The 24,476-nt window shown below is 43.8% G+C and overlaps 1 protein-coding gene across 1 annotated transcript in view; it reads left to right on the top strand.

Annotated features, from left to right (window-relative positions):
* LOC126412223 (uncharacterized) overlaps positions 1-16,476 on the top strand; it is a 183,124-nt gene extending 166,648 nt beyond the window's left edge. The window contains exons 7-8 of the mRNA XM_050081712.1: positions 6,914-7,271; positions 15,588-16,476. Coding sequence (XP_049937669.1) covers positions 6,914-7,271; positions 15,588-15,655 — 426 coding nt within the window. The 3' untranslated portion in view covers positions 15,656-16,476. The remainder of the gene's footprint in view (positions 1-6,913; positions 7,272-15,587) is intronic.
* The last annotated feature ends 8,000 nt before the right edge of the window (positions 16,477-24,476 follow it).

Here is a 24,476-nt window from a genome sequence, read left to right as displayed (position 1 = left end):
AATTCTCGCCGTTATCCTGTAAGTTGGTAAGCGTGCTACAAACAGCGTGCAGAATGGCGTGTAGGTGGCAGCATAGTGCAGATGCACACGTACCGTCGCAGTATCAGTATAAAGATGGCCACCCCACTTACGACTTGCACCAGGGAAAAACAGCGCTCTGTTATTCGGTTTTTGCGTAGTGAAGCTGTGAAACCTACTGAAATTCATCGACGAATGAAGGTTCAGTACGGTGGCGCATGTTTGTCACAGCAGCAAGTCTACGAATGGAGTAGGAAGTTCGCAAATGGTGTGAATGACTTCAGTGAAAGATGCTCTTCGTCCAGGTCAGGCACAACGAGTTGTGACTCCACAGAACATTGCCGCAGTTGAAGCCATAGTGAAGGAAAACCGCCGAGTGACATTGCGTGACATTGCAGCATGTTTACAGATTAGTCATGGGTCAGCACACGAAATGTGCATGATGTGCTCCAGTTTCGCAAAGGGTCTGAAAGATGGGTACCACGGCAGCTGACTCCTGAAATGAGAGAACGACGTGTTGATGCTTGTGAAGAACTTCTTCGGCGCTTTTAACGAAAAGGTGATGGCTTCCTTGCACGAATCCTTAATGAGGACGAAACCTTGGTTCACTTCCACCAAGCAGAAACGAAGAGAGCGAACAAGGAATGGCGACATTCCTCATCACCAAAATCAAAGAAGTTTCGAACAGAACCACCAGCAGGGAAGGTTATGCTGACTCTCTTTTGGGACGAAAAAGGCGTCATTTTGGAGCATTACATGCCTAGAGGGACCATTGTCACCAGTGGAGCATACACAGATCTCCTAAAAAATCATCTGCGGCCTGCAATCAAATAAAAGCGACGTGGATTGCTGTCAGCAGGTGTCCTTTTGCAACATGAAAATGCAAGGCCCCACACTGCCCGAATAGTTGCAACAATCACAGACCTGCATTTTGAGTGTCTTCCTCATCCACCACACTCACCAGACCTTGCCCCAAGTGAATCCCATATGTCTGGACCACTCTAAGACGCAATGGGAGGAAAGAAGTTCCGTTCTAATGAAGAGGTACGCCACGCGGTGCATGAGTGGTTGCACGGACTAGCAAAAGAATTTTTTTTCCAAAGGAATTTTGTGCACTTTGTAAGCGCTGGAGGACTTGCATTGAGCGTGGGGGAGATTGTTGAAAATTGATACAGCTTTGTACCACTTCTGCACAATAAATAATATTTAAAAAAGTATTTAAGGTTTTCATTTGACTCACCCTCCTATTTCATAGAGTTCACCTAAGAAATATGAGCACTGTAAGCAAGCAGTTTATGTGGGGGCTTCTGGGAGCGAATGTAAAGAATGGTATATATTCCTCCACTCCAGCTGCGCTGCCCTGCGCCTCTCCACCCACCCATTCCGAACTCTCAAACCAAAATGTTAAACTATAGCACTTTCACTGTTTCTCAGACTTTACTGAAGACGTCAAATCACAAATTCGATAGCTGGCTCAAACAAACCACAGTGTACGTTTGGTGTCTTTTGATACTGTTGCCCATATAATTCTTGTTAAAATGTCAATTTGGGTTTGTGTGTGTGTGTGTGTGTGTGTGTGTGTGTCTGGTGGTTTATGCAGAAACTGTTTTTCTAACGTAAGACAGAGATACTTTCCTGCCACGATACGGTGTTATCGGTAATGGAAATGAATTCTCTGTTCTAATTTACTTACAAAAAAATCTGGAAAAAGATAAATTGACACCTTCAGTGGTAAGGCAGGTTTGTAAGCATGAACTGATTGTATATACCAATAAAATAAAAAAAAACACTGACCGAATTGGCGATCATGTTAAGTAGGCCTATCAGGAAAACGTCTTGATAGCTACTGTAGCTAGGTCCACAAAATGAGATGCGACATAGTCGCAGCACAATTTTCCCTGTGATTCAATATTATATGTACATATTTTTATTTTTGTTGTTGTATTACTCCAGAAAAAAGTCCAATGAAGATACCTTTAAAATAAAATTCGCAATGTGCCTGGAAGCCCGGTAAATACTGCACTGCAGGAAGAACACTTTAACCAACGAAATAAACTAATGACAACACTTTTTGCTGATAACCATCTTTTCACATCTGACAGTGAGGACATACTTCCGCATTTGGATTTTATTATGCGCAAAAACGACACATACCACAACTCCACCGGTACACAGGTTCTGTGCCTGGTTGCCATGGGATCAGAAGCACTGGGACAACAGGGTACTGAACATTATCCGTGACTCAACCAATGTTTAATTGCTTTTATTAAATATTGTACTCAGGCAAATATATACAATATTGACCTTTCCTTTGAAACAATTATAAAGACATTCACCCAGTTTGCGGTCACATATTGAAGGGCCATATAAATGCCTGTTTTGTGGTTAATTACAACAGTATTAATCCTTGATTTGAACAAATTATTTAAAGAAGTCAACAGTTGTCTGAACAAATAACAAATTTCAGCGTTTGCCTTAAGGAAAGTTACTAGAAATCGTTAATTCTTATTTTAGAACAAATTGTTCAGAGACGTGTAACAGCCTAACAAATTATGAATCATCACTGCATATTACCAGTGAAGGAGCATCTTAACTGGAGCGAAAGCATGCACACATATAACGAACTCTGCTTATCAACGAGCCACCAGTGACTGATGACATGCCACAACGGGACACCTCACAAATGGGAGCCGCAAGTATACAAGTGACTAAAGAATGAACAACACAAGAACCCTGAACAAACAATTAACATGGTGTGCATCCAAATGTATTACAGAGCCACCCAGTAAGCCCACTGGTGGAACCAACCCCAAAAGTGCAGGAGAAGTGGGAATTGGAATTATTTCACTGGCCAAATGAAGTGCGCTAACACATTTTACGACAAGGAAGCTACTGTGGTAAATCACTACGGAAGCCCACAATAGAGCGGTTAACACCATGCTCTCTCACCCTGCAACACAGTGCAATAACTAACTTTTTAACTCGAGGGAGGTGCGGTAACCTTTTCAAAACTTAACAAAGCAAAATGTTCTAAGTAAGATGCAGGTGTCAAATATGGGTGAATGCTCCTCCCATAAAAGATAGGCACAACATTTGGCGAAACAACACGATCATACAAACGATGATTAATTTAAACGAAGGGAGAAGCTCAGTACTCTTGGTAAGTATAAACATGCCACGAAATACTCTAAAGAAAAAAAGACGGCTATTAATTCCTAAAGGAACTTACAGTCATGGACGCTGGCGTAATAGCTGGTTAACCGACAACGCAACACAGTGTAATGGTTCAGTCAATTACCTTAAAAAAGCTCAATGAATACTTTGTAAAAAACCGCCTAAAAACGGAAAACATGACAAACATGTGGTGACAATCATTTGGGGCTCCAGCGTGATAAACAGAACTTGAGCAGCCGCATGCAGCGCAGGATCGGGACACAAAGGTGTTTTCCAAGCTTATTCCCAACAGAATAAACAGCCAGCAAAATTTCCTCATGACATTAATCATTAGGGAAACACACATTACGATGCACAGCAGTGGTCTTAGAAAAAAATAACACTAACCTTTAACACTCCTTAGAAATGTACACATTAGTGGCACTTAAAGCTAGGAAGGCCGAGTAGTGATCGCAATCCTATTTTTAATACTTGTACTTTCAAATCCTCGGCGAGACGAAATTACTAGTTCCGAGCACAAATCGAAACGGGGTGGAGTGACCATAGTACAGATGGTCTCAGATGAAACAGGCATACCGCTTACAGTGATATTGCACAGACGTTTACACAGCGAACACGAAATGTTAATGGTGAGGAAAGTTGTCAGAGCTGCTCATCCGGAATAATGCTGAAAGCAATGTCTTTCTGCTGGCCGGGCGATTCCACCTTGATCCATTTACGTTGCGTTCACTAACCACCACCGAAGCGTTCCCCAGGCACTGGGGCTACATACCACGCACAGATCTCAGGATCCACAGAATGGGACCACGTGACCACAATACAGACGGAGCCGACCGTTACTCTCTGTCGCTGTTAAGCCACCCTCGTCCTCCCGTCGTCACTCCGAAACCGTCTCAATGTCGCCGACGCTTTCCGCCTCCTCCATGGACCACGCTTCGCACCCGCTGTCTCTGGACAAATATAAGTACTTCTGGAGCGTAATGCAAGGTATTAAAACACACCACGTCTCAACCATTTTCTCATACTTCACTATTGTTACTATGTATACTGGGAAGTAGCATCCTCAAGGTATCCTTCACACCCAAGGTATGAATGGTTTATTCTACAATTACTACCAGCATTTTGGAGGGTTTTATTTCTGGAGCCACCAGTTCTCCAGGAGGAAATCTGATTACGATGGAGTTGGAGAGGTCGTTAGGATTTCTGAAGTGTTGGGCAAGGGGCTAGGAAAGCAGCATTATAAACATACTGAATGATGTGGACTGCATGGAGTGATTTTTGGCATATCAGCAATGTAGAGAATATACACTATGTGATCAAAAGTATCGGGACACCAGGCTGAAAATGACTTAAAAGTTAGTGACGCCCTCCATCGGTAATGCTGGAATTCAGTACTGTGCTGGCCCACCCTTACCCTTGATGACAGCTTCCACTCCCGCAGGCATACTTTCAATCAGGTGCTGGAAGGTTTCTTGGTGAATGGCAGCCCATTCTTCATGGAGTGCCGCACTGAGAAGAGGTATCGATGACGGTCGGTGAGGTCTCGCACGAAGTAGGCATTCCAAAACATCCCAAAGATATTCTATAGGATTCAGGTCAGGACTTTGTGCAGGCCAGTCCATTACAGGGTTGTTATTGTCGTGTAACCACCCCGCCACAGGACGCGCATTATGAACAGGTGCTCGATCGTGTTGAAAGATGCAGTCACCATCAGTGAATTGCTCTTCTACAGTGGGAACCAAGAAGATGCTTAAAAAATCATTGTAGGCCTGTGCTGTGATAGTGCCACGCAAAACGACAAGGGGTGCAAAACACGACCACACCATAACACCACCGCCTCCGAATTTCACTGATGGCACTATGCACGCTAGTAGATGACGTTCAACGCGCATTCGCCCTACCCACATCTTGCCATCGCATCGCCACATTGTGTACCGTGATTCGTCACCTTAGGTTAGTTAGGTTTAAGTAGTTCTAAGTTCTAGGGGACTTATGACCTAAGATGTTGAGTCCCATAGCGCTCAGAGCCATTTGAACCATTTGATTCGTCACCCCATACAACGTTTTTCCACTGTTCAATCGTCCAATGATTACGCTCCTTACACCAAGCGAGCCGTCGTTCGGCATTTACCGGCGTGATGTGTGGCTTATGAGCAGCCGTTCGACTATGAAGTCCTAGTTGTCCTCGGTCTCTGTCAGTCTACAGACGAGGATTACGTGTCTCTTCACGTTTGCACTTCACTATCACATCAGAAACAGTGGACATAGGAATGTTTATGAATGAGGAAAGCGCCGGCTGCGGTGGCCGAGCGGTTCTACGCGTTTCAGTCCGGAACCGCGCGACTGCTGCGGTCGCAGATTCGAATCCTGCCTCGGGCATGACTATGTGTGATGTCCTTAGGTTAGGTAGGTTTAAGTAGTTCTAAGTTGTAGGCGACTGATGACCTCAGATGTTAAGTCCCATAGTGCTCAGAGCCATTTGAATCATTTGAATGTGGGAAGCTCACGTACAGACGATGACACAAGTGACGCCCAATCACCTGACCCCATTCGAAGTCCGTGAGTTCCTCGGAGTGCCCCATTCTGCTCTCTCACGATGTCTCATGACTACTGAGGTCGCTGATGTGCAGTACCTGGCAGTAGGTGGCAGCACAATGCACCTAATATGAAAAACGTAAGTTTTTGTGGATGTCCGGATACCTATGATCACATAGTGTAGGAGAGAGCTCTGAGATATACCTTCAACAGGGTAGATGCTTTGGAAAGAATAGGTTGTTCGATAGAAAGGAATGACGTGGTTAGTTGTAAATGCATATGTCTGGAGTTTTAAGAGGAGAATGAAACGTCAACACAGTGATGGTCGCTATCCCCGCCCCATTCCTCGCCCTGACATTCCTCCTACTCCCGCGTCAATTGTGATGCCTACCGGGCGTACACACCCATGTCGAACGCAATGACCCTACCCTCCAATCTCCATTTGACATCTCATGAACTGCTGCCTTCCTCAACCAGATCTTGCCTGACGTTGTCGCCACCCATATCTCTAACAAAGCCATCCACCATCACTGCCCAGCCCTGTCCCCACAGGTCGTCCAGCGTATTACGCTGCTGCCAGCCCGCCTCTCCCCCTCTGGGAGGACGGGGGGGGGGGGGGGGATCGAAATACAATAGAGAAAAAACAAAAAAAAAGCCAACACAGTCATAGTTATTTTCGAGAGCAAGGGGCCGGATATTGCAAATTGTTGGTTCCTAAGCTTATGCGATAGAAGAAGTGTGAGATAGCAAGGTCGGTCATCGGAGGAGAAATTTGGACGAAAGCCACATTGGCTAACCGAAAGTAAGTTCTGGTGCAGTTGTCTGTCGATGCATTGGGTGAGAACCCTCGGGCAGGACGTCATGAACCAATAGCACGTGCTATGGAGGGTGACCGGACCAATAGACTTGTCTTCTTCTGCCCTTGAAGTGTTCCGTCTTCACTTTTCACTGCTACTTCGTTCTGGGTCTTCCTACGTCCCTTCTTCCTCCTGGCTGGTAAAGCATGGTCTGAAGTGGGATTTACTCTACACTCAGGTATATCACAGCAGCAAAGACGTACTGGACCTATGAATCTTGCACTAAGTTTAAATCTTGGTTATTAATATCCTACACAGACTTTGTCCTTTGTTAAGCCGTACTGTGGCGCTGTTCTCCCTCCTGAGCGAGCGTGTTGGCTGCCCGGCAGGTGGAGCTGATGTGGCACTCGCGGTCGCTGTCGCACAGCGAGCCCCTCCGGCTGGACACGAGCGGCGTGAGCGCGCCCGCCGTGCGTCGCGAGCTGTCCGCCCCCGAGGCCGCCCCCGCGTCGGGCAGGCCCGCGCCGCCCCCGCCGACCCCGCCGGCCCGCGGCCAGTGGCCGGCGCTGCCCTGGGCCTCTCTGTACGCTCTGGTGGCGCTGACGCTGCTGGCGCTCGCCACCCCCGCGCTCTACCTGCTGGCCGACTGCGCCTCCCGCGCCTGCAGGCGGACGCCCGCCCCCGCCGATGACAAGTGGAGCCTCATCGGCCACGAGGAGGCCGGCGTGCACACCACCGACCTGCCAGGTAAGCCACAAATCCACTGCTTCTACCGTTACTAAATTCTCCAAAACCTTTTTGTGTAGCTGATTCCCCAAAGCTCCTAAGCTTTAGGAAGGAAAGGTCATATTTCAGAAACACAAAGAGCGTCTGATAAAATAAAAAAATTTGGGAAATTTGAGGTAAGGTCTTATGGGACCAAACTGCTGAGGTCATCCGTCCCTAAGCTTACGCACAACTTCATCTAACTTAAACTAACTTACGCTAAAGACAACACACACGTCCATGCCCGAGGGAGGACTCGAACCTCCGACGGGGGTATCTGCGCAAGCCGTGACAAGGCGCCTCAGACCGCTCGGCTACCCCTCGCGGCGTCTGATAAAATAGTTCGCCATTAACTCCTCGTTTCGAGCATCTGGTTATCTTCAGATACCATCAAATTATTTCGAACAGCCTATATGGTGCCGTCACTTGAAATAAAAGCCATTTTATGTCCCTGCGTTGTAATGACGATAACAGTAAGAACGTTGTGATGCAGGCTGTTGTAAATAATTGTATGATTCCTGAAGGTGTTCATAAAGGAGTTAATAAATATTTAATCTGCAGCTCTTCGTGGATTCTGAAATATGACGTTTTCCAAGTGATCAAAAATGTTTTGCCTCACTTGTATATTTATCCATGTGTGTGTCATGGCCCTCCCCGGCGGTGGGAAATGGGAATGAAAGCTTAAGCGTTACAAAACTGAAGAAATAGCTTTACTGTGATATAAAAATTAAGAAATAACAAAAATATAGCAATCTTTGTAAAGTGGTCATCTCTGATATCTGTGGAGTAACATTAAATACTGTGATGCTCCGCGCCATGAATCGTTCGAGGGGCGTTCAATCAGTAATGCGACACATTTTTTTTCTGTCAATCTTGTCGAATATTCCCGCTTCAGTCCTTGTAGATTCATGTTCCTATTGGTGGCGGCCAAAATAGCGTATGTAGCTGAGGTGCTTTCCAAGCAGACAGCTATAATTACGTTTCTTTTGGTGGAAAACCACAGCATCACAGATATTCATAGGCGCTTGCAGAATATGTGCAGAGTCCTGGCAGAGAACAAAAGCACCATGAGTATAGGGCCAGACATCTGTCAACATCGCAGAAAGGTGCCGCCAACCAGTCCGATCTCGCGCGTGCCGGCAGTTGTGATCCCTATTCGTCTAACAGCTGGGATACTGAAAGATGTGTGTGCCTGCTCGGTTCCACGCCACCTGACAGAAGATCATAAATTGCTACTATGGACGATCTGTGCGGAAGTGCTTGCGCTTAAAGAGGCTGATGGTGGCAACTTTTTATTGAACATCGTCACAGGCGATGGCACATGAGTTCATCACTTCCAACCGGAAACAAATCCATGGAGTGGCGCCACTCAACCTCCCCACCAAAAGAAAAGTCCAAAGCCGCAACCTCAGCTGGTAAAGAGATATTGGCGAGGTTCTGAGACTCTGGAGGGGTTATTCTGTTTGATGTCCTTCCTCATGGTGCAACGATCAACTCTGAAGTGTATTGCGCTGTCTTCATTCAGCTGAAGAACAGACATCAGCATGTCTGTCGCCACAAAACGAACTTGTCCTTATCCATCACAATGCAACGCCGGACCCTAGTCTGTGAACGCAAGAGTAGCTCACGAAACTTACTGGTCTGTTATTCCTCATCCACCCTACAGCACTTTCCGACTTTCATCTGTTTGGCCCAGTGAAGAGTGCACTCAACGGGAATCAGAACGTGGATGATGGGGAGGTTATTGATGGAGCAAGACGTTAGTTCCAACGTCGACCAGTAGAGTACGACCATTGCGGTCATATAGGTCCTCCCAGTACGATGGGGTAAGACCGTCGTTCTCATCAGAGATTACGTTGAAAAATAGAGTTTTGTAGCGAAAAGAGTGGGGAATAATATGCTGTATTGGAATCCTGAATAAAGTCAACGTGCTTTTAGAAAAAAAAAATGTGTTGTACTACTTATTGAAAGCTCCTCGTAACATAGTCAGCTACTCCTTGGCATGCTGTCCTCATTGTAGTCGAGACGCTGCTGGTCAGTTGCGTCCCACTCTTCGTCGGCGACTCTTTCTGAGGCCACTTAGAGCAGAGTCTGTACTAACACTGCCCGAGAGGGCGCGTGCACTGCCGGGTACCCCTCAACTCTCGCTGTGGTCTAGAGGGCGTAACAAGGTCCCTAATGGCGGGCAACTCTCTTGCCAGGAGAATACAACGACCTTCTACAGAACTCTGGCGACAATGAAACATTCACACAGAGACAAGCTCCAGTTACGTGATTGGCTGAAACACGCGCTCGAAGCTGTCATGCCCAGCCCACGGCAATTGTCGAAGATATTCTTACAGTATCTCGACTAAAGTATAGGCAACGCACCAGGTGACTCTGTTCCACGCATTCTGGGTATGTGGCATCTCGATTTCAGTACAGGCTGCTCACCAGGTGGCTCTGTTCCACGCATTCTCCGCATGTGCGAACAACTGGGTGAACCCTGCCCGCGTGTGTTCAGCCAGAACAAAACTGTCACACGTGCTATGACCTGCCAGCTTCAGCTGTTTACCCGCCCCAGCACAACTGAATCTGTGAGTGCCTGGCTGCCCACCTAGGGGCAGGCGAACTGAAACAGCGTGAACGAGAGTGTGACGACAAAACTCTAGTTTCTAATGGTGTCACACAGTCGGCTTCATGTCAGCAGATACTGCATGCCATTCCTCTCTGCTGATTCCTGCCCCATACAGGAAAACACTCAAGAGATGGCTGTGGTGTGCTCTCGAAAGAAAAGGTGCATCACGGAAATGTTGATTGCAGGGCTGGTAGATTCCATCCTGATACTGCACAGTCCTCATTTATTCCCGATAGCCATGACAAGCATCCGACATCTGTACATGGTACAAGCCCGGTATGTCACTGACCCATCTCCTGGCTGGCCGGCCGATGTGGCCGTGCGGTTCTAGGCGCTTCCGTCTGGAACCGCGTGACCACTACGGTCGCAGGTTCGAATCCTGCCTCGGGCATGGATGTGTGTGATGTCCTTAGGTTAGGTAGGTGTAAGTACTTCTAAGTTCTAGGGAACTGATGACCACAGATGTTAAGTCCCATAGTGCTCAGAACCATTTAAACCATTTGAACCCTCTCCTGGCTGCACTCGTGTCATGTAGTCCTGAGAGCTACATTGGCACAGAGCCGACTCCAGACTATTCTACAACCATCGTTATGCTTCAGAAAAATCCTTCACTCCCTGGTGAAGAAATCCCGACTTTGTAATAACCCGTTCGTATCTCTTGTACCCCTTCTTCGCGCGTCACAGTACTAGGGCCTCAACAGTTAACCTTAATGAAATCCAAGAGGCCACACTCACTGACTGGATTAGGTTCCTTTCAGATTACGCCTATATAATAGCCCCATACCTTGCCACAATATACTACCGCTCACGCGACGAAAGATTCTTACCTAAAGACTGCACAATTGTACAAGTCACGCCAGTACATAAGAAAGGAAATAGGAATAATTGTCTGAATTACGGTTCCATGTCACTGACGTTGGTTTGCAGTAGGATTTTGAATTATATAGACCTCTACCGTGTTCGAAAATTACGTATTACCTCGAACAAAATGATCTATTCACAAAATTCGGATTCAGAGGATCTCGCTCGTCGTGAATCACTCTTTATTGTTATGAAGTAGTACTAGGATCATCGAGTTGAACGTTCCCCAAAGAAGCGTTAAGGCCCTGTGCGGTTCATAACGTATGTAAATGAGAAGATAATCTGAACAGTAATCTTAGATTATTTGGAGACAATGCTGCCAATTACCGTTTAGTAAAGCCATCAGAAGGTGAAGATCAATTCAAAAATGATATACACAAGATAGCTGTATGGCTACGAAGTTTCTCGCAGCAGCGACCGTGCTTAAAAATTTCTCGGTTCACTTGCCGCGTCAAACTCGGATAAAATTCCAATGTTACGATTATATTCACCATCATGTTCGTCAGGGACTGAAACTGACTTTCGTGAGCTGGCAAGGTTCCCTCTTTTATATCCTAAGAACGGCATCCGGTCGACTGGCGCTTACAGAGGTGGCACGCTCTACGTACATAAACTTCACTCGCGCTCTCTATCAAGCGTTGTTACAGTGCCACGCGTTGCAGCAGGAGGTGAACTTCGGGAAGTACCGTATTACTCTGTGTTTCTTTTTTTTTTTTTTTTTTTTTTTGTTTCTGCTTGCCAAGTGCACTCTTTCATGAACTGCTAAGTGCTAAATGACTGATCGAACAGTCATGGGTATCAGACGGACGACTCAACCAATATCTGTACAGAAAACCGACTGACACGGATCTGTATCTGAAGCTTTCACAAACCACCTCAGAAAAAGCTGCTCTGAAGAACTTAGTAACAGAGCCAGAAGTGTTTCGTATATGGATCACCTCGGTTCCAAGATTATGCACGACGGTGTTCAGAAGCATCAGGACCAACACATGGCGCGGCTTCTATTCTGCAGTGCAACATCTATCAAGATAAGTGAAGTCCTAAACAGGCAAGGAATCAGACCACTCTTCCTGCCTCCCAGAAAAATTAAAGAAATGTTGCGACCAGTTAAAGATAGCCTCGGGTTAACAGCGCCGGGAATTTGTAACATTCCCTGTGAGGGTAGCAAGATTCAAGTGGGCCAATCTATACGGACGGTTGCTGATCGTTGGAGCAAACATCACCAACAACTTACGTACAAGCATTTGGATAAATCAGTGGTGACACGAGATCTTGTTTAACCAAATTAGAATAGTGGCTCACGCTTCGAACTAATGGGACTTTGTGATCAGAGAAGCTGTTGAAAACAGACTTTGTGAAAACAACTTCAGTAGAGACACCTGCTATGTCCTTCGCAATGCATGGAAGCGTGCACTTGACAAGGATAAAACGAATAATTCACTCAGTTCACCGCATGATGCGATGGATAGCGATTCAAGCAACGTTAGAGAGTGCAAGCAAAGAAAGTCTACGGACATATAGCGCACCAGCTCTGTGCGCACTATAATGACGTAATCCAGACAATCGCATGCCGTTCTAGGGGAAGGGGGGGGTATATAAGACTGGGAATCTTGCCAATTCACGACAGTCAGGTTTAGTCCCTGATAATGATGCTGGATCTTATCGAAAGGTTGGAATTTTATCTGTATTTGACGTGGCAAGTGAACCGAGAAAGATGTCTGTATCCTGCGAAAAGTGACAATCGATTTAAAAAACTGAAAACTGTGTGGTCATCCGCGTGAGTACTAAACGGAATGCATTACCTTTCGGCTACACGATAAGTCCCCGATTCAGCTAAATATCCTGATTACAACTGCGTAGAACGTAAATTGGAACGATCGCAGAGAAAATGTTATGGGGAAGGAGAACCAAAAACTGCCTTCTTATATTCAGGACAATTAGACGATGCAACGAACCCACTAAAGACACTGCCTAAGCTACGCGTGTCCGTGCGGTATCGGATGACTACCAGACAGGATTGTCGGAAGACATCAGTAAAGTCAAAGAAGGGCAGGTGTAGTGAACTGTTGCGAAATAGAGGAGAGAGTATATCGGATATAACACGCGAGTTGCGTAGGCAGTCATTAGAACAAAGGCGTTTTTCGTTGCAGCAAGTTCTTTTCACGAAATTTGTATCACCAGCTTTCTCCATCAAATGCGAAAATACTCTGTTCACGCCCATGTGCGTAGGGAAAACTGATCAATGTAGTTAGAAGAAGAGAAATCAGAGTTCACTCGGGAAGACTGATGTGCTCTTTCTTCCCACACCTTTTTCGAGGGTGCGGTAGTGAAACAGTGTGATTGTGGTTCTTCTTCGATGAACCCTACTTACTTACTTACTTATGGGTTAATTGCAGCGTAGATGTAGGTGAAGACGATTGCATGCTGTCTGGGTTGACGAACACTGTCATTGTCTCCAGAAAGCTAGCGCGTGGTTGTGTTTCGTTCTCCTCGTGCCACCCTGAGCCATAGTTTGTAGTAAACGTCGTCAGCTGGTGTTGTTGACCGCGGACGACCTCTGAGAAGGAGAGCTTCAGTGTCGTGTGTCTCCTAAGACCTGCTGAATAGTCTGAGAGGTATATTCTAGTTCTTGACGTAAAGTGACAACGCGCTCGTGGTCTAACCTTTAAGTGGCACTCCGAAGCATATTAACAAACAAAACATTGTACACGAAACGGCACTTTCCCGTTAAAGATTAAAGACAAAGGGCGCTCTAGTCAACTGGACTGAGAAAGCATGCTGTTTTACTGTCAACTACATATTTTCTGTGTTAGGTTCTGAGAATGTGTGGTTAACAGAGTACTGAGAATGTGATTTGTGGTTAAGAGAATGGCTAAGTCTTGAGAGTGGTGAAATATTTTATCTTTCTAGCGGTTTATTAAATTTAGAGGAGCGAAAAACATCCAACGAATATATGCCCAGTCCACAAAAGGTTCTGATCTACGAATGTTTAAGACTACCTGGAATGGGATGGGTGACAGGAATCTGTTGTGTCTTTTTATAGAACGATGCCCTCTGCTAATAATCGCATCAGTTTGTCTCTAGCCAGACGTAGGCATTGGACCGTTACTGCGAGAGTGATGCATGAACTCTGAGCAAGAACTTTTTAAAACTTTATTCGAAAAAAAAATCTAGCATTAGTACCTACAATACTCCTAGTCATACTACCGGGAGAGTTTTCGAGACTGCGCGAGATAAGAAAAACAAGACTAATAGAATCCAGTCTTCCACATTTCAGTAGTCATTTTAAAGAGCTTTTCCAGTAAGAGCTTTTATGGTTAGGACAGCTTGTCTAAAACTACTACAGCAGACACACACTATATTTTCACAGAAGTTATCTGTCTGTATCGCACTTTATTCCTTCAAATGGATAACGCGTTTCGGCAGATTGCATCATCAGATCAAAAATTTAAAGAAACAGTACATCGTGTTACGTCAAACACGAGGAGACTTCAAAAAGTAAGTTACACATTGTTGTGGCTGGCTAAGTAACTTTGATTCGATGCTGCAGTACGCTTCAAGCTGACACAGACATATGGCACTGTTTCCATACAGGAAAAATGCCTTGTAGTCTCTATTTTTCCAAGAGTGCTAGTCTTCCAAGGTATGCAGGAGAGCGCTTGCGAAGTTTTGGAATGTAATTAAGGGGGAACTGGCATACGAGAAGCATTGAAAATGAGTTGTGAAATATGCCAGAACAGCTGAGACGCTAATTGCATTGCCTGCTCAAGGCAAGGCTCCAGGTTCCAGGCGGGACACAATTTTATTCTACGAGGGGTTTTTAAAACAGGTCTCGCCCAACCGCAGAGTGACACATTCATTCTACCTTTCCATCCCTTTATCCAATCAATGCCGTCCGAGAACTAGTGTGGCACTTCTCCGATCACACAGAGAACCTGAATATCGGCTGTTATTACTACGGGGTCACCACTATCAAAAGGAGGAATCTGTGTACCTGTTCCGTCTGTGTCTTGTGTACATTGCGTTGTCAAACGTGATAAGATTTTACGAAGTATTTGCAAATCATGTAACTGATGCGGAGTAGGGAACCAGCCCATTATTTACCTCTGTGGATGTGGAAAACCACCAAAAAACCACATCTAGTCTGGCAGACACGAAACGAACACTTGAACTCACTCACCTTTCTGGATGGGTGTCGTTCTTCCCGCTGGAGTTTTCTTTCTTTTTTAGCATCTTGAACATCAGTACTGCATTTTCGTGGTCGCAGCTACAAACAGAGCATTTGATACGTTGAGTGTAAGGAATGATGACAAGACCTGTCATACTCTGCAAGTTCTCCAACGTGTGCATATGTCAAGTTGCTTCATGCTTCTCGTGAAAAATAGCACTAGTTTGTCGTTATCTTCGCACCCAAGCAACTGCAATATTTTGGTAGGTTATTTACTCATATAGATCAATATTCCTGGTCTCATTCAAAGGTTATAAATTATACTCAGCCACTAGACGTACACCTTGACGGAACTAGCTACAAAATAGAAAACGGCTGAATGATTCGGCATTATACGCATAATTATTACCGTTTTTTTTTCTATTGAGAGTATCCGTCTAGCAGTATACTCCTATATTCAGTTGCGAACTTTAAGCGTATACAACCTTAAATCATCGCAGATTTGTGACAAAATGGAAACAATAATTAAATTTCTTAATTGTGGACTTCCGCGTTTATTCTTGTCGTAGACTCGTAAATGAATAGCGATGCATGCCTGCTCTGATGTACCTCCTGAAAGGGTAATTTATCTTTTCTTCCCGTCTGTCCCCAGATTCACGGCAGCACATACTACAAGAGACGCTTCACGAATCGAAGAGGCCACTCGAAGTGCAAGCTTGACTCCTCTGGCCTCAACTCTTGTGAGGGCCGTCAGCTGGAATTCAGCTGAACTACTGAGGAGTGTCTGGAACCACGTCTAGTCAACTACTTCGAGCGTTTTCTCATCAGTGGACGCCGATAGAATGGAAGGATTCCTCCTGTACATATTACCATAGGCTTCGTTTTAGTGATTGTGTTGTGTGTAACCTTGTCAGACAGAAAAAAGACAAAATACACCATTCTAAAGTGATTGGTATGTGAGTGACTTGAATGCTTTGCTTATGATGGATTAGCATGGACTGCCAAAACATAGAACAAAGTTTTCAGTGCTGAGCCGCAATGTGCAAGTGTTCTTTCAAGGAAAATTGTTCTACTGATGTCGATTGTAGATAACTGGTAATGCAATGCGTGAGCTTAGCAGACTTTATGTTTGTGAGAGGTGTTTGTTGTATAAATTGTATATCTAATGAGATTGACACTGTTTATTAATTGTTTTGTATTACCTCTCGAATGAGAACTAGAAGCATGGTCACTGTTCCAAAACCTCACAAATTACATTACAGAATGAACATTATTCGCAATTTTCCTGCTTACAGAGAGTAACATTCACTTTCTGGACTCCTAGCAAAATTCTTCTGCATATTTTTGCTGAGTTATCTTATTAATAGGGACTGTAATCTTCTGATTTCCTTAGTGTCATTGTTAAATGTATGGTACTGAACACTGTCATAAAATCCTATAACTTACAGTTAATTTCTTATGGACATGTAATGCCTGAGAAAGAAAACATAAGTGAACTGTTTTCTAAATGCTCTCTTCAATAAAACTTTTTTACGATATTATTCAATTATTTAACATTCATTCACCAGCTCTCACAAATTTGAAAACAAGAATTTCAGTTTTTTTGTAGACAAAGAATTACTTATGAACAAACTGCACCACTGCTAACATAAAAGAGACAAAATGGGACCAAACTATTGTTGTTAAACAATAGTTCTAAAAGGACAAAAAAGATGACTAATATTTTGCATTGAACCATTAATACATAATATGATGACTGACCAGTTCTAACAACTTCACAATGATCCAGTATATTATTGAGAGTGTGTGATCTTTAGAAGACTAGTAGGAACAAACCTTAGATCCTTTCACGTGTTTGACGATGTCATTAGACTCCAAAGACAGTCTTAAATATGAAAAAGATGATTCAAGGAATTGGTGATGTCCTGTTCAAAGGAACAATATTGGTATTAGCATAACAGGCACAAAAAATACTTAAGGAAAACTTTTAATTCAGTCTTGAAATAAACATTGTCCATGGGACTTTCAACATATTCCACCAGGCTGGTGAAAATTAATTCAAAAATGTATCTCACTCTTTCCTCTAAAAATGCAAAGTTACTGCATTATACCCACATATTTGAGGAAAGAATCATATTTAAAGCAACTAATAACAGTAATGAATGTATACATCACAAAACTGTCCAGATATCACATACTTTGAAGAGGTCTCTGCAGAATGCTGTAGAATTGGCACCAAATATAATTCTTATAATGCAGGTCTCTATTCATAAAATACTATTGCTGTGAGTAGCTATGTTACCTAATGGACACACCCTAAGTAGTAACTTCTCTAACCAGTATTCCATATGAGCAAACCAAATGCAGCTTTACCTGTTGTTGCTTGTACCTTAGTTAACTGGGCTATACTCAGCTCCATTTAAAAAGAGTAGCTCAGTAATATTGTAGGATTGAGCTACAGTTTCATGCCCTGCAGCTGACATGTGGCAAATAATAACATGAATTGGTGATGCTGCAGCGAAAGAGTCTATGCATCAGATAAAAGTGTGAGTTAATAAAATAAATAGTAACATTGAATAAGAGATAAATGAATATTTTATTAAAAAAAGGTTCTACTCTAGGCTCTGAAGTTGATGTAGTCGTTGCCAAAGACTTCTGTTGAATTATATTTTTCCAAGACGGTACATCCAAATAAACGGAAAGTGCTCCCATGGTAACCAGATATATTACAGACAGTTGGCAGTTGACAGAGTGCTGACACTAAAGTTTTCAGATAGTCTGTGTAGCCATTTATGGTGGCCACTGATTCAATATATAGAGGGATAGTGTCAACCCCTTCCACATCAACTACAGCCTGAAAATAGACCACTGAAGCACCAAAACTGTTTGCAGCAAAATAAATAAAAGGACATCTCTAGGCATTTTATTTTCTCAGAATAGTTAAGATCCATCATCCCAAAGACCTCCTGACAAAAGGATGGATATATAAAAAGAATAATAACCGTATTAAATGCAGCAAAGTTGGGTTGAGAGCATTATGAGAATGGTAGCAGAATCCCCAAGGTAAACAGTCATCCAGACTTTCGAAAACTAAGTCCATTCTGTGATCACAGTACACAAAATTTTCTACAGTGCAGAATAATTCAGACTTCAGCATGACAGTTGATACAACAACACATAACAGATAATGAGTAGATACTCATACTCTGTATGTTCTCAGTTCTTGAATTCAAATGGAGAAGTAAGAGCACGGTAACAGACATTCACTGTCTGAAATCACTCACCCAAGTGACCAAACTATACTCGTTCCCTCAGGCATGTCCTCCTTCTTCCAAAACTATTCTAAATGTGTGTAGAATTCATCCCTTTGCTGCACACTTGGAAAGGTTCTGCCTCTACATGACTCCAGCAGTATTCCACCACTATCTACATCTACATTTATACTCCGCAAGCTACCCAACGGTGTGTGGCGGAGGGCACTTTACATGCCACTGTCATTACCTCCCTTTCCTGTTCCAGTCGAGTAAGGTTATGCAGAGCGCCTCTCTTGCAGAGTCTGCCACTTGAGTTTGTTAAACATCTCCGTAACGCTATCACGGTTACCAAATAACCCTGTGACGAAACGCGCCGCTCTTCTTTGGATCTTCTCTATCTCTTCTGTCAACCCGATCTGGTACGGATCCCACACTGATGAGCAATACTCAAGTATAGGTCGAACGAGTGTTTTGTAAGCCACCTCCTTTGTTGATGGACTACATTTTCTAAGGACTCTCCCAATGAATCTCAACCTGGTACCCGCCTTACCAACAATTAATTTTATATGATAGTTCCACTTCAAAATCGTTCCGCACGCATACTCCCACATATTTTACAGAAGTAACTGCTACCAGTGTTTGATCCGCTATCATATAATCATACAATAAAGGATCCTTCTTTCTATGTATTCGCAATACATTACATTTGTATATGTTAAGGGTCAGTTGCCACTCCCTGCACCAAGTGCCTATCCGCTGCAGATCTTCCTGCATTTCGCTACAATTTTCTAATGCTGCAACTTCTCTGTATACTACAGCATCATCCGCGAAAAGCCGCATGGGACTTCCGACACTATCTACTAGGTCATTTATATATATTGTGAAAAGCAATGGTCCCATAACACTCCCCTGTGGCACGCCAGAGGTTACTTGAACGTCTGTAGACGTCTCTCCATTGATAACAACATGCTGTGTTCTGTTTGCTAAAAACTCTTCAGTCCAGCCACACAGCTGGTCTGATATTCCGTAGGTTCTTACTTTGTTCATCAGGCGACAGTGCGGAACTGTATCGAACGCCTTCCGGAAGTCAAGAAAAATAGCATCTACCTGGGAGCCTGTATCTAATATTTTCTGGGTCTCATGAACAAATAAAGCGAGTTGGGTCTCACACGATCGCTGTTTCCGGAATCCATGTTGATTCCTACGTAGTAGATTCTGGGTTTCCAAAAACGACATGATACTCGAGCAAAAAACATGTTCTAAAATTCTACAACAGATTGACGTCAGAGATATAGGTCTATAGTTTTGCGCATCTGCTCGACGACCCTTCTTGAAGACTGGGACTACCTGTGCTCTTTTCCAATCATTTGGAACCTTCCGTTCCTCTAGAGACTTGCGGTAAACGGCTGTTAGAAGGGGGGCAAGCTCTTTCGCGTACTCTGTGTAGAATCGAACTGGTATCCCGTCAGGTCCAGTGGACTTTCCTCTGTTGAGTGATTCCAGTTGCTTTTCTATTCCTTGGACACTTATTTCGATGTCAGCCATTTTTTCGTTTGTGCGAGGATTTAGAGAAGGAACTGCAGTGCGGTCTTCCTCTGTGAAACAGCTTTGGAAAAAAGTGTTTAGTATTTCAACTTTACGCGTGTCATCCTCTGTTTCAATGCCATCATCATCCCGGAGTGTCTGGATATGCTGTTTCGAGCCACTTACTGATTTAACGTAAGACCAGAACTTCCTAGGATTTTCTGTCAAGTCGGTACATAGAATTTTACTTTCGAATTCACTGAACGCTTCACGATTAGCCCTCCTTACGCTAACTTTGACATCGTTTAGCTTCTGTTTGTCTGAGAGGTTTTGGCTAAAAATCTGAGTGTCCCAGTCTATATCTGGTAAATTGAAATCTCCACCTAAGAATATAACATGCTGAGAAAATTTATGTGAAATGTATTCCAAATTTTCTCTCAGTTGTTCTGCCACTAATGCTGCTGAGTCGGGAGGTCGGTAAAAGGAGCCAATTATTAACCTAGCTCGGTTGTTGAGTGTAACTTCCACCCATAACAATTCACAGGAACTATCCACTTCTATTTCACTACAGGATAAACTACTACTATCAGCGACGAACACTCCATCACCGGTTGCATGCAATCTATCCTTTCTAAACACCGTCTGTACCTTTGTAAGAATTTCGGCAGAATTTATCTCTGGCTTCAAGCAGCTTTCTGTACCTATAACGATTTCGGCTTCGGCGCTTTCTATCAGCGCTTGAAGTTCCGGTACTTTACCAACGCAGCTTCGACAGTTTACAATTACAATACCGATTGCTGCTTGGTCCCCGCATGTCCTGACTTTGCCCTGCACCCGTTGAGGATGTTGCCCTTTCTGTACTTGCCCAAGGCCATCTAACCTAAAAAACGGCCCAGCCCACGCCACACAACCCCTGCTACCAGTCTAGCCGCTTGCTACGTGTAGTGGACTCCTGACCTATCCAGCGGAACCCGAAACCCCACCACCCTATGGCGCAAGTCGAGGAATCTGCAGCCCACACGGTCGCAGAACCGTCTCAGCCTCTGATTCAGACCCTCCACTCGGCTCTGTACCAAAGGTCCGCAGTCAGTCCTGTCGACGATGCTGCAGATGGTGAGCTCTGCTTTCATCCAGGTAGCGAGACTGGCAGTCTTCACCAAATCAGATAGCCGCCGGAAGCCAGAGAGGATTTCCTCGGATCCATAGCGACACACATCATTGGTGCCGACATGAGCGACCACCTGCAGATGGGTGCACCCTGTACCCTTCATGGCATCCGGAAGGACCCTTTCCACATCTGGAATGACTCCCCCCGGTATACACAAGGAGTGCAGATTGGTTTTCTTCCCCTCTCTTGCTGCCATATCCCTAAGGGGCCCCATTATGCGCCTAACATTGGAGCTCCCAACTACCCACCCTCTGCGACCGCCCGGATCTTGCAGACTGAGGGGCAACCTCTGGAACAGGACAAGCAGCCATGTCAGGCCAAAGATCAGTATCAGCCTGAGACAGAGCCTGAAACCGGTTCGTCAGACAAACTGGAGAGGCCTTCCGTTCAGCCCTCCGGAATGTCTTTCGCCCCCTGCCACACCTTGAGACGACCTCCCACTCTACCACAGGTGAGGGATCAGCCTCAATGCGGGCAGTATCCCGGGCAACCACAGTCGTAGTCCGATCGGGGGATGCGTGGGACGAGCTGGCCGTCCCCGACAAACCCCCATCCGGAACCCCACAGTGATGCCCATTGGCGACAGCCTCAAGCTGTGTGACCGAAGCCAACACTGCCTGAAGCTGGGAGCGAAGGGATGCCAACTCAGCCTGCATCCGAACACAGCAGTTGCAGTCCCTATCCATGCTAAAAACTGTTGTGCAAAGAACGTCTGATCTAATCTACAGAGAGCGCAAACAAATCGACACAAAATTTAAACGGTTATTAAAATACAAGATTGCGTAGTAAATGCAGTAATGCTGCTACTTGCGCACTGCTGACACACTGCTCGGCGACGGAAGGAGACTACGCGATTTTACACTATTCAGGTACTAAAACGCGATGCTACAACTCTCAAATACTATAATACGCCCGAAATTTATGAATTAAACAATGCAAGTACCAAAAACACGCAAAGAAATTAAGAATTAAACTATGTAACAAATGAGTGAGCTAGGAGTATACGACTTTCTGCTGCAGCTGCTTACCCAACGACGGCAGGGAGCACACTTCCTGGCAGATTAAAACTGTGCGCTGGGCCGAGACTCGAACTTGGGACCTTTGCCTGTCTACATCTCAATTGGCTGGTGGCCATCCATACCAAAAATACATTGTTCTTACATTCTGGAGACATGGATTTGACTCAGCTTTACCACTTTCTGCACTAAACAAACATATTACAACAATATATAAATAAAGAACTTTTATAACATTTGGTCACATTCAGAACATTGACAATAACTATAAGTAAGGTTTATTCACAAATAAATAAGCTAGTGTTCTTGTGCAAGATCGTTCACACTAAATGAAAACATAATGTCAAATATTGTTTAAACAGTTATCTATGTCTGCCTGATAGAAGTGTCTTTTATTACTCTTTTCAATGATGATGTCAGCAGACACATAGAACTGACCACTTTTAAATTATCACAGTTTTTAATATCTGTTGCAATCAACATTTAAATAAATTTGCAAAAACAGGAATATATTCCTTATATCTTGTGCAAGATCGTTCACACTAAATGAAAACATAATGTCAAATATTGTTTAAACAGTTATCTATGTCTGCCTGATAGAAGTGTCTTTTATTACTCTTTTCAATGATGATGTCAGCAGACACATAGAACTGACCACTTTTAAATTATCACAGTTTTTAATATCTGTTGCAATCAACATTTAAATAAATTTGCAAAAACAGGAATATATTCCTTAAATAATTACACAAGTGTGATGAGATAAGAGGTACTCATGCTGCATTGAGTTGCTGTGTTATTGTAGAGGATACAATTTTCTGACAAAAATTTGCATAAAGGAAAAGATACAGACACATAATAAATTAGGAAATAAACTAGCAGAAGAAAATGCACCTATGAGCGCCCAAAAATCATATGAGAAAGAATGATTACAAACCGAGCAATTATATTCAGAGCTAATATAAGAAAATCAACAGTCCTGTTTATTTAAAAGACTTACTGAAGAGTGGGGCACCAGCCACCTCATTCTCTCTTCCTCTGTACCTTTATAAATTTATGCAAAAATTTTGGCATCCAAACATACTTGTACTATGAAACTTCCTGGCAGATTAAAACTGTGCGCTGGGCCGTGACTCGAACTTGGGACCTTTGCCTTTCGCGGGCAAGTGCTCTAGAGTGTGTAATATTCATATTTTGACCCTGTAGTGTAGGACTGATAGACAATCCTTCTGCTATGTATGCATATGATTCCTAGTCCAAGGGCTATCCAAAGCATTTGACCCCACCTTTTATCACTAACAGAAGCCGAGGTACGGGTACCATACAATCCCTTTCTTATGCTTAGCACATATTAGGTACGCATGCTGTCGCGTACATCCTGATTAGATAAAACTTAGTGGCTTTTCAGGATGATAGCTATAGTCAATGCTATGATCTGAGATACGTGTGTTGAAATCGCCCTAAGCATTTATTGTAGCAAAAAGAGTGATGAATAGTAAGCTGTTTGGGAAGCCAGCAAAAACCTGCTTTCAAAAAAAGAAAAAAATGATGTTGCACTACTCATACTACTTGTTGAACGCTCCTCATATAAATGTAGGTTTGCAGTTTTTGAACCGATCTTCTAAAAGAAGTTGAGGGGCTGTGTTCATTTGCGTGTTCCTACATTTATCTGGAGCCCAAATTCACCTTCCCCAATGTCCATCTCTACCAGATTTTCCATTCTTCTAATGTATAGGAACTACATGGCCTGTGCGTAGACATGTAATGTCACATTCCTCCAGAAACCTACCAAGGAATTTTCGAATTATGCCACATAGAATCGCTGCTGTATTGTGTTCCCGAGGTGGATCAACGCACTATTAAGCAAACTGTCATATTATTTAGAATCATCAGTTCACCTTCTCCACATGATCGATAACACATCTGAAGATAACCAATGTAAGCCGAAACTGAGAACGAAAATAAATCAGTTGTGATTAATATTTCCCTAAATTTTTCTCTCAAAGGAATTTCTGTGTATTACAACAAGTATTACTCGTAAAATTATTAAATTATTCACGGTGTCGAGTTAATTTGTAGACCAGGAAAAATAATGTAGCGGGCACTTCCATTTTACTTTCAAATGATCACCGTTTTCAATACTAAGTACCATCATCAAGCCATCCTACGATAAAAAAGTCACAATAAATAATAAAAACTCTATAATAATATTTTCAAAATATATTTCTCCATGATAGCTAACGTGTGGTACAACGTGCAGCCTTAAAATATACGGATGTCATTGCCCCCGGAGCGCAAGCAGGTGTGTCAGTTACCAAAGGTAGAGGTCAACGGAAACCCAACTGCGACCACAGGATGTAAGAGTGCCCACTTCGTACAGATGCATTTTTTTAAATTTCTTAAAACGTATCACAATGCAAAAATATCTAAAAAGAAAAAGAAAAAGGCTAAATAACACTTCTAAGTTGCTATGTTTTCACCGGCCGGGGTGGCCGAACGGTGCTAGGCGCTACAGTCTGGAACCGCACGACCGCTACGGTCGCAGGTTCGAATCCTGCCTCGGGCATGCATGTGTGTGATGT

This window comes from Schistocerca serialis, chromosome 7 (genome assembly GCF_023864345.2).
Source record: "Schistocerca serialis cubense isolate TAMUIC-IGC-003099 chromosome 7, iqSchSeri2.2, whole genome shotgun sequence".
NCBI lineage: Eukaryota > Metazoa > Arthropoda > Insecta > Orthoptera > Acrididae > Schistocerca > Schistocerca serialis.
Note: the sequence above shows the minus strand (reverse complement) of the source record. Positions and strands in the feature narration are given on the sequence as shown.